This window comes from Mytilus edulis, chromosome 6, assembly GCF_963676685.1.
Source record: "Mytilus edulis chromosome 6, xbMytEdul2.2, whole genome shotgun sequence".
Classification (NCBI taxonomy): domain Eukaryota; kingdom Metazoa; phylum Mollusca; class Bivalvia; order Mytilida; family Mytilidae; genus Mytilus; species Mytilus edulis.
In genome coordinates this window covers 25,465,472-25,476,439 of record NC_092349.1, presented here as the reverse complement: position 1 = coordinate 25,476,439, position 10,968 = coordinate 25,465,472, and the positions used below count along the sequence as shown (strand labels likewise).

General features: G+C 32.4%; 1 protein-coding gene across 1 annotated transcript; it reads left to right on the top strand.

The window, feature by feature from the left end:
* The first annotated feature begins 547 nt into the window (after window positions 1-547).
* LOC139527405 (uncharacterized) lies at window positions 548-8,347 on the top strand. The gene is made up of 3 exons (XM_071322817.1): window positions 548-1,102; window positions 3,053-3,112; window positions 7,904-8,347. Exons 1-3 carry the CDS (start codon window positions 586-588, stop codon window positions 8,263-8,265), a joined length of 939 nt encoding a protein of 312 aa, XP_071178918.1. The 5' UTR covers window positions 548-585; the 3' UTR covers window positions 8,266-8,347.
* The last annotated feature ends 2,621 nt before the right edge of the window (window positions 8,348-10,968 follow it).

Sequence of the window (10,968 nt, the reverse complement as noted above, 5' to 3'; positions counted from 1 at the left end):
CCGACCAAAAAGCAGAAAACAGCCATCTTGAAAGGCCACCAATGGGTCTTCAACACAATGAGAAAATCCCGCACCCAGAGGCGTGTTTCAGATGGCCCCTAAATAAAATGTGTGTACTAGTTCAGTGATACTGGACATCACACTAGTAAAGTCCATTAAATATAAATGAACTAACAAGACTAACAAAGGCCAGAGGCTCCTGACTTGGGACATTTACAAAAATCGGACCAGTAGTAAACAGTTTAACTGCCATGGCAATTTTTATTCCCAGGCCCCATAAAAGATTAAACCGTTTTTCTATCTCCTTTCAGAAAAAGTAGGAAAGGTAAGAAGGTAAGATAAAATACCAAGGATAGCAATAGAAGTATTTTGCAGCAAGATCTGTATATTTATATGAAATTGAGAATGGAATGGGAAATATGTCAAAGACACAACAGCCCGACCAAAGAGCAGACAACAGCCGAAGGCCACCAATTAGTCTTCGTGTTTTCATTATACTGACCGATGATTTTTTTAAAATTTTTCTTTTATAATTTTACAGTTTCTCGATGTAAGAACAGAGCTTCCGTAGTATTTGCGGTACCTATGAGTCGCTGGAAATCAACAATGACAGTTTACTTGGAAGACTTCTTACTTGAGATTATTAACTATTTTGAAATATCAAAATATGACTTCAAGATTAAAATTTTGGAATATAGTCCAATTTCTCGCACCAAGAGTAAATTCTTGACTTCGCGAAAATCAGCAAATACCGAAATTTCCTCATTAGGGATCAAACGGACAAAAATAACAAGCAACGGGATATATCTAAAACCAGTATTAGAGGATGCTTTAGAAATGCTAAATATGACGACAGAAATATACCGAAAGAAAGTTATTGTACTCTTTTTAAATAATATTATATTTGATCATACAACGTCAGCATGGTATGCAAAATATATGAAACAAAATGGAGTCGTATTCTATGTAGTGACGTCATTTAAAAGAAGTGTAGACACTGCTATGAGTCTAGCGTCAGATCCTTGTAAAGCCTTTGTAGTTGATGATTACAAATCTGGTATGGATGACGTCATTAGTGACCTTGGAAATAATATATGTCTCGGTAAGTATATATTCATGTTTAACATATAACATATATATAATTAAAGTTGTTGTTTTAATTTTAAAATCCGGTATCAAAAACAAATACATTTTTGAAGATGTTTGTATGTAAAAAGTCGTTTCTTAAGCATTCTTGAAAACACTACTCCGTATGAGCCAAAACAATAATGCCAAAAAAATCTTTAACGTATCCTGTTTACTGATTGGGTTGACCATTGTTTTTGAGCAAACTCTTTATTTCAAAATTGGATATCAATGTTAGATTTTTGAATGTATACATCTGTTTACTTATTTTAGACTTGAGAATTGAGAGCTTTACAAAAAAATATATTATTTAGACAAAAAACTGTTAACTGCATGTTGCCCTCTAGATCATGTGTTATAGCTAGCCTACATGTATGTGTTTTGTCTTTGTGCTGTTGTCTGATTTCGGTCATCTCCCTTATTTGTAGATATTCCTATAACCTATATAGCTACAAAATAAAAAGATGATTGCCAATGAAATAACTCTCCACAAGAGAAAAATTGCAAAGAAAAAAACAACTATATTTTTAAATATAGCAAAAAACCACTGAATTAAAGGATTCTGATTTGGGACAGGCACTGTAATATAGAACGTGACGAGGTTAAACTAGTTTGAAGGCGGCAAACATCGACCAATCCAGGACAGTGATGTAACTGAACAACATAAACACAAACTATAAACATCAGTTGAAAAGGGATTAAACTTCAAATGGATATAAAGCAGAAATACATCTTCGGGTGCGAGAATTTCTCTCTGCATTGAAGACCTGTTGGTGACCTTCTGCTGTTGTCTGCTCTAATGTCGGGTTATTGTCTCTTTGGCACATTCCCCATTTCCATTCTTAATTTTATCTGACAAAACGCACAAAGTACAGATCTGAAAGTACTTACATTTCCTGCATGACAGCTAGACTAGTTAAAATCCGTAACAATTAATAAAAAGTATGCCTCTTAGACGAAATCATCAATCTGTACACATCAACATGCAATGCATTTAGTTTAAAGACGCCTTTAACAGTCAGAGAAAAACATGATCTTATATTATACAATGCTAAGTCTTAGATGCATGATTTTTTTATTAGTTGTTAGTGGCTTTGAACTAGCTGTCAGATAGCTGCGAGTACTCTCATATCTGTTCATTGTGTCTTAATGTGTCGGGATGTATAAGTACCCGGCCACGCTCACTTGTATTTTTGTCCATCTGATGAGTTTATCCTTTTTAAACAGATTTTTATAGTTCGTTTTTATGTTGTACTGTTATACCACTGTCCCAGGTTAGGGGAGAGTTGGGGTCCCGCTAACATGTTTTACCCCGCCACATTATTTATGTATGTGCCTGTCCCAAGTCAGGAGCCTGTAATTCAGTGGTTGTCGTTTGTTTATGTGTGACATATTTGTTTTTCGTTCATTCTTTTATATAAATAAGACCGTTAGTTTTCTCGTTTGAATTGTTTTACATTGTCATATCGGGGCCTTTTATAGCTCACTATGCGGTATGGGCTTTGCTCATTGTTGAAGGCCGTGTGGTGACCTATAGATGTAAATGTCTGTGTCGTTTTGGTCTCTTGTGGACAGTTGACTCATTGGCAATCATCCCACATCTTCTTTTTTATAAGATACAGGTACGTCGACAGATTGTAGAGCATGAATGTGCATATGAACAAAAAGTCATAGAAATAACATTAAGGTTGATGTTAATTGCTGATATCATAATAAAATTCATAACAATTCCAATAAAAACAATATTCAAAGATTTAACTATACTGTCACTGTGTTAAATTAGTGACCTTTTAGAATACTTTTTTTCAAAGGATATATAAGTTTACCAGTATCGTATTGAAATTTCTGGGCTCGGGAAACTACATCTTCATAAAGAATAGGATGTGATATCCCGTTTGAAATAAGCTTTCTTTCTTGTTTGTTTCAGCTTCTGATCCCAGACTTGCTGTAACTTCTGGTCCAGATACACTTGGAAATTGTAACATAGGTAATGGTTTGTATTAACATTTCAATTAGTTACAAACCTCTCTTTCAGTCCTCTAAAACGTAAAAATTGAAATAGAAATATCGCTGAACTTATCCCGACCGGAAGTAGAACCCATACAAAGGGAACGAAGGTTCTCAATTGGGCAAAGGTCTGTTTGGCTGTGATGAGGTATAAATATAAAGCCACGTCTGTGACTAATCTTAATGGTAAGAATGAAGATCTTAACTCATATATCGAAAATAAACTGACAACGCCATGACTAAAAAAAGAAAAAGACATACAGACAAATAATAGTACGGAAGACACAACATAGAAATCTAAAGACTAAGCAACACGAACCCCACCAAAATCTAGGGGTGATATGAGGTGCTCTGGAAAGATATGCAGGTCCTGCTCCAAATGTAGCACCAGTCATGTTGCTCATATTATTACAGACGGTATAATAGTATAATTCGGTAGGTCACATTCGTGGAAACGGAAAGGGACTGTAGTTACGACATAAGGAACATTAATGTCACATTTAGCACTTGACGTCACAACCAACAAGAATAAGACGGATCTGATTAAAAAAAGAAGTGTATGCATTTAGACATTTTAAATTAAAAGAAATATGGGTTCTTGAAATAATAATACATTAAGTGAAATGCTATTTGTACTCAGATATAACACTAGGTTAATTTAAACTTTGATTATATAATGATTAAGTCAAAGACACGTCCCTCCTACAAAATTTATTAGTGTACGTACACTATTGTATAATATTTATTGACGTGATGGCGTGGAATATATTTAGTAGAAAAAAATTTACAAAGTAAACCACCTACATTTTGTACATGTACATGTAACATTTGTCAAGGAAATTAAAGCAGACAAACTATGAAAAATAGTATATTTTATTTGAAATCACATCGCTTTGTGGAACTATTGTTCTAAACAATGCCGTTCGTGTTAAATTCTAAATGACAATACATTGTGTTTATAAGAGACGTTCCAATCGATACTGCATGTAATCATGCATTTCGTCCTTTGCCTTTCACTGTGTAAGATGGCTTACCTTATGACATTTCTCCTAATATATTTTCGACTGCGCCTTGTAAAATTTTATATCTATGAAATTCCAACAAATTTTGATGATGAAAAAAAAAAGAAAATAATTATAATTGCTAACGATTTTGATACAAATATTGTAGGTAATTATTTATTAATCAATTATATCTTTTCTATGAGGTGAATACTAACTTCGTCCTCAGTCCATATACTTCTTTCAGGTCAATATATTCGGGTATCGACCTCATACAAAAGATATAATTGTATATACATGTATAAGGCATGACATGAATATCAATGAATTCAGAACTAAATACTTATCTGCAAACCATGTTATAAACGAGTACCAGCTTTCCATGCGGTCACTGTATCATACTGTGATTACATAGTTAGTCCTCTTTATAGTTAGTATATTTGAGTGTCTGTGTCGTTGGTTTGCTGTATCATTATCCCTATACATACATCATTTTTATTTATATAAATAGATATAATAAATGTGGATGTGGGATGCACATAATCGAGACAGCAATCCATCGATATAGAAAATCAGAAACCATTACCTACAAATTAAGTACTCTTATCTTTACCAATATGTCTCAACTTGGTTCATAGATTTTCTAGTTATCCTCGTTTATTCCATTTTTTATTTTAACATTGGTAGATGTAGTGAAACGTAGCATAAAATGGACACGATCTTGATTTGGTTGAACTTTAAAAGTATCTGTTTGACACATGGACAAGGTTTTGTTTCAATTGCCGTAGCCACTATCACATGCACCATCTTTTCTACTGTCGCGACATCATCGAATGTATACTTGCCTGACATTGTCATTTCGGGGCCTTTTACAGCTGACTATGCGGTATGGGCTTTGCTCATTGATGAAGGCCGTACGGTGACCTATAAATGTAAATTTCTGTGTCAGTTTGGTCTCTTGTGGAGAGTTGTCTCCTTGGCAATCATACCACATCTTCTTTTTTTTTCAACATGGAGTATTGGCTCACTCCGAACAGCAAGCTATAAACGGCCCGAAAAATGACATAGGGTAAAACAAATAGAAAAAACAACGGTTAATCTATAAAGAAATAAACAGCTGCGCCACGATCGTATGATACAGCCGTCGTCCTGTGAAAAAAACTCCATATTTCATGAATGTTTTTGAAATGACACGGGAATGCACAGGAAGTCATGCTAAGTATATCCTGACTCAATCCTTATTCCTGTTCAATAGGAAGTTTAAATAAGATTGAGGAAAAAAATTGATCACAACATGTTTTTTATGTTTTTACCAAAAAGCTTAATAAAAATAAAATAAAGAATCATCACGCGACATGTGACCCCCCCCTTTTTTTGTTTTGTTTTACAAAAAACTCAATTACTCTAAAATAAGATTTCGAATCATAACCAAAAAGTATACAGATCTTTAGATTAATATTATTAAGAAGTATGTAAAGTTATGTGCAATAATCATTAATCGTTTTTGAGATACGGCGTGAACGGCGTGACATGTAAAAAAAAAACTATATTAAGTTTCGTGAAATTTGGATAAGTTGTTCTCAAGTTACGGTGTAACATGTTTACGCCGGACAGACGGACGCTGGACATTTGTATACCTTTGACGGTGGAATAAAAATGACAAACGGAGACACTTATGAACTACCGACCGTGTAAGGTCTATATAGCCAGTTAAGGTCGTTAAAAACTTTCATTTGTTGTCTTATGAACCACATACGAAAAAGATGACGTGGTATGTTTGCCAATGAGACAACTAACCACAAGAGACCAAATCACACAAAAATTAACAACTATAGATCACCGTACGGCCTTCAACAATGAGCAAAACACATACCGCATAGTCAGCTTTAAAAGGCCCCGAAATGACAAATGTAAAACAATACAAACGAGAAAACTAATGGCCTAATTTATATATGTATGGAATGTGCACATTTCATTCATTGAAGGTCGCATACTGACTTCTAGACTTTCAAGGACTGTGTTTGACTAATTTAACTATTACGTATACCCATCTCATTTTCATAGACCTATACCTGTACACAATGTCTTTTCTGGGAGGAGGGCTACAAAGTATTGGCTTGTTACCCTATTCCGAATAAAATTTTGTTTAAACTATGTATTTGTTGAAAACATATGATAATTTCTATTGCATTAATATTGTTAAAAGTGCAAATACATTTATCTGCAAATAAACAACCCCCTTTACACGGCTACCAAGTACATTTTGAAGTTTAGTTCAATAAAACTAAATATACTTAAAAATCGATTTTTTAGAGAAAAACGTATCTTTAATGTATTACTTTTTAAGTATGCCCCTTACTCAATGTTTAATCAAAGTGTCAGTTTTTACTTTTGTGAATTTGATATCATATAATATATATTTCATTCAGCATAGATACCTTCTTACCAGCCTTTTAGACATGTTTGTTTATGCATGTTGACACAATAACATGCATGGGTTTATCAAAATCTTATCTGAAACCTAGTAGTGACTAGGTTTTTTTCTTGAAGTGATTTTTCTCTTTGATATGAAGTTATGTATTTAAAATATACGAGATAACAGTGTTATATTTATTTTCTAACACAAAATGTAACCGTAACTTCTAATGAAATTATTTTAGCTGAATAAATGCTTGAAGTGTTATTTTCATTTTTTTTTTTATGGAGGGGGAGGATCATGTTTGTATCTTTTCGAATAATTAATAAGTTTCAATTATCAAAGAAGTCAAGTTGCTTTAGAGACAATATTTGAAATAAAACATTTTTATTGACTTAGAAAACGAAGAATATTTGTATGACTTACAACTTCCCTAAAGTTTAAATGGGATATAGAACTATTGTCATCCCTCGAGTTTTCTCGTGCAGTAGTAAATCCTTGCTAAATTATGTATCTGTTTGTCTGTATAAGATGTATAAATACGGATACGACAGGCACGCGATGTTAAATCTGAAGCCTCGTGTAAGGTACGTACCACGCTTTCTGACGTAAAGAATCCTTGCAACATCATTGTAAATGTTTCGTAGTTTGTACGCTGCAAGGCGAACATTCTGCCTCTTTATAAAATACCATTATTTACACATAGTGGAAGCCCAAATTGTCGTCTCAAGTTATCCAAATTTAAACATACTAGATGTCAATTGAATTAATTTGTTCTCGTCTTGGATGTGCGTGAAATATTTGTTACTAGACGTAAGGCAGTTAAGCAATCTTAAACCACTAACATAAAAAAAGTTATCATAATTGAAGTGTTGAAATGTTGTACACCTGGAAAATAATCCATCAGTGTTGGCAATTAAAACTTCTCAGAAAAATAAAACCTTTGATCACGACTCACTGCTATAGTATACTAGGTTGGGTTCAGATATCTTGCTCCGATAAATGTCAAAGAACAATTTTAGTGAATAACTAAATATACACTTTTAACAAAAAAAAATCTTATTCTTTGCATTTCTTACAGAATATATTTGAAAGTATGGGAGTGCATGCCTTAATGTTACCAGTAACTTATCATCTATGAGTCTTATGTCATAATTATAATATACGATTCCATTAAACGGAGTAGAAATATCTGTTTTGTGTTTCTATAACTCCGACGCATATACATATTATATTGTCCAAGTCATTTGTCATTATTCAGTTACTATCATGACAAATTCGAGATCACCTTGATACTCGGTTATTTGTAGAGTTGTTTAAGATACCAAGCAATTGTTTTACTTTATTTTTGCAGGAATACTGTACAAGCCACCAGAAACAGAAAATCACTTTTCCTGTGCCAAAGATGGATTATTCCAAGATCCGTTGAATTGTGCGTATTTTTATAAATGTACACGTGGGACAAGTGTACATTTAAAATGTGAACCGGGAAATATGTTTGACGCAAGGACACATACTTGCAATCACAAAATGGCGGTCACGTGCTACACGGGAGTTTCCTGTCCAGACGACACGGGACTTTTCCCATATCCGAATGATTGCTTCAAGTTTTTAAACTGTTTCCAAGGAATGCCTTATGTACAACCTTGTCCTTCAGGACTAGCATTTGACAAAATAGTCAAAAGATGTTTGCTACCAATGCATGCACTTTGTTGATTGTAATTGTTAAAATTAAATTATAACTATAGTAGACACCGTTTTGCTTTTTCTTGTAAAAATTTCTCTCGAATAATGTTTCATTATACACATTCTATAAAATAAGTGTTTAGGGAGACGGATTAATATAAGGGATTTTTTCCGAATTCCTTAGTATTATTAAATAAGTGTTTACAATGTACACTTAAGCACATATATTTCAGAAAACTCCGACTAATTACCGTCCATAAACCTTGTTTGAATAGAAAAAGTTAAAAGACTTTATTTTTATGTTCCTGTAATGTCTTTAATATTTAAATCAAATTTGGATCTTTTTGTGTTATATGAGATATAAATTTACAATCAAGTATGGTCAAGTGACGAATAGTAATTTATTTCAACTACATTTTGTAAGGAATTAACGAGCACGGAAATCTAAATAGAAAAGTATCAGATTTCTCATCGGTTCAAAACCAACTACCCTGACATTTACTAGTGACCGTACACAAACATGAACCCTATGTATACTGGTTTAAAAACTTGAAAGAGAGAATTTCAAGAGTTTAAATCTTTACACCCGAGAATTTTCGCTGAAAAAAATGCACCATATTGTTTTTGTAACAAAGATGAGTGTTTAAACTGTTATTAGTATTCGAAATATCTAATGAATAATAATTAAAACATGTGTTGCTTAACTTTATTCCTCAGCATATAACTATATAAAGACACCGTAACCGTTGCCTTATTGCAGTACATTTGGACAGGGTAATGTCTACCTGAGAATAAAATAAAATTATGATAATTCTGTATAATAAATAAATATTTAAATATTTAAACGTATCAGATTCCCCCTATATACATTGTATGCATATTCTAAAGACCTATGTTTCACAATAAATTAAAGTGTTTGTTACTATATTCGTTTTTTGTTACATTACATATCATGTTTGTATTTTAATAGTAAAATACGTAATATGTGTATCCTTAATTGATAATCTTTTTTAAAACAGAATACATAATCAATGGGTATTTATGTACTATTCTATTGTTTATTTATATGCTTTAAATATTGCGTCTGTTCAAACAATCCTTGTAATCATGACGTATTTATTGTTTTCAAAAGTATTGACTTTTTGAAAGCTATAAAATAATGCAGGTTCTATTGTAATCCATCCTCTGTTGAGTATTTTCTTAAATATAAAAGTTTTACACTTTTAAATAATTCAGAAGTATAATTTAAACTTTTAACTGTCCGGTCAACAAATTGGATGACCCCTTGAAAACCAATAAATAATGTTTATTGCTGAATTCATTACATGTTTTCAATATTTCTGCTCTATTAATCAGACTATTTTAATGACATACCGTTAGGGGAGCATTTCAAAGGTATCTTTTTAACAACAACAACTATGTTCAAATAAGTCTCGAAGGATTTTAGTAAAGTTATTTAATTCGTAAATTTATTAACGTAGTAAGTGTTAATTTGGTACCTCGTTGATTAAGGATCATAAAGTACGGTCATCCAACATAAAATATTATAAAACTTAAAAAGAAGCACAACGATAGGATCTTCAATAAAAACAAAAGGACGTACCAACTTACAATCTTCTGAATTGGAAAGGGAGCGTAACGAGTGTGCCTGGTTAATCCCTGTTTAATAGTATCCCTCCCTTCCCTCCCCTAATACAAGGTATCGATTGGGAGCACACGTAGTTTCTGAAAGCCAGTTCAAAGCCAATTCAAGCTACTTAAGGATGTTCGCTACTCTGTTTAAAAATAACAAGCTTTTTAAAAGACTGTTATAAATTAAAAGTATATAAATAAAGAAAATAAAAAAGCAAAAAAAAATGGAGGGTCCATGTGCTTGTTTACGAGATATAAGCCGTTGAAAATTTGGCGGGAAATAATTCTCTCTAGATTTTACTTTCACTTAACATTGGCACCTTTTTGCTTTAAAAAACTATGAAAAAATAACAAGGATTTCATAAGATTTTGAAATATGGCTTTTTAAATAATATGCAATAAAAATATGAAAAGAAAAGTAGGGGTTAGTGGGCAATTTTTTTTAATGTTAATACATGGATAAAACCAGAGGATTCCGAAAATCTGGCAGAAATTCAAAAAGTAGAGGAGCAAACATCCTTAATAAATCATTTTCTCCAACTAAACTATCAATCAGTAGACATCAAATGGGTTTACTGTTTTAAAGAAATGCATGACCTTTTAGAAAGTAATAATTATAACGACATTGCAAAAGTGTCATGCATAATTGTTAAGCCACACTTAAACATTGTATTAAGTTTTTTTTTCTTAAATCAATTCAACATATATGTTCATCTGCACTATAATCATACCTGTCAAGCTATGAAAATGAAAACGAAGGGCATGACTTGCATTGAAGAAAAAAATCTCAGGTCATAAAGCGTACGAACTTTTATACCCTGATTTTAGGGGATACTTATTTATGCTTTAAATCTAACAATTTCCAAAATATGTTTAGAGCGTGAAATAATAATTGAAAATGGGCTTGTAATTAAGTTTATTATATCATTGCATAAACCGACAACACCATCGCTAAAAAGAAAAAAAAAAAAAAAAAAAAAAAAAAAAACCAGCCATACAAAAAAACAAACAAACAATAGTACACAAAACACAATATAGCAAAATGAAGACTAAGCAAAACCTGGTAGTGATCTTAGTTGCAGCGGAAGGGTTAGCATATAC

Coding starts and splice junctions, on each gene's coding strand:
- LOC139527405 (XM_071322817.1), top strand. CDS start 586: ATGAGTCGCTGGAAATCAACAATGACAGTTTACTTGGAAGACTTCTTA. Junction 1,103..3,052: donor TGGAAATAATATATGTCTCG/GTAAGTATATAT, acceptor TGTTTGTTTCAG/CTTCTGATCCCAGACTTGCT. Junction 3,113..7,903: donor ACTTGGAAATTGTAACATAG/GTAATGGTTTGT, acceptor TTATTTTTGCAG/GAATACTGTACAAGCCACCA.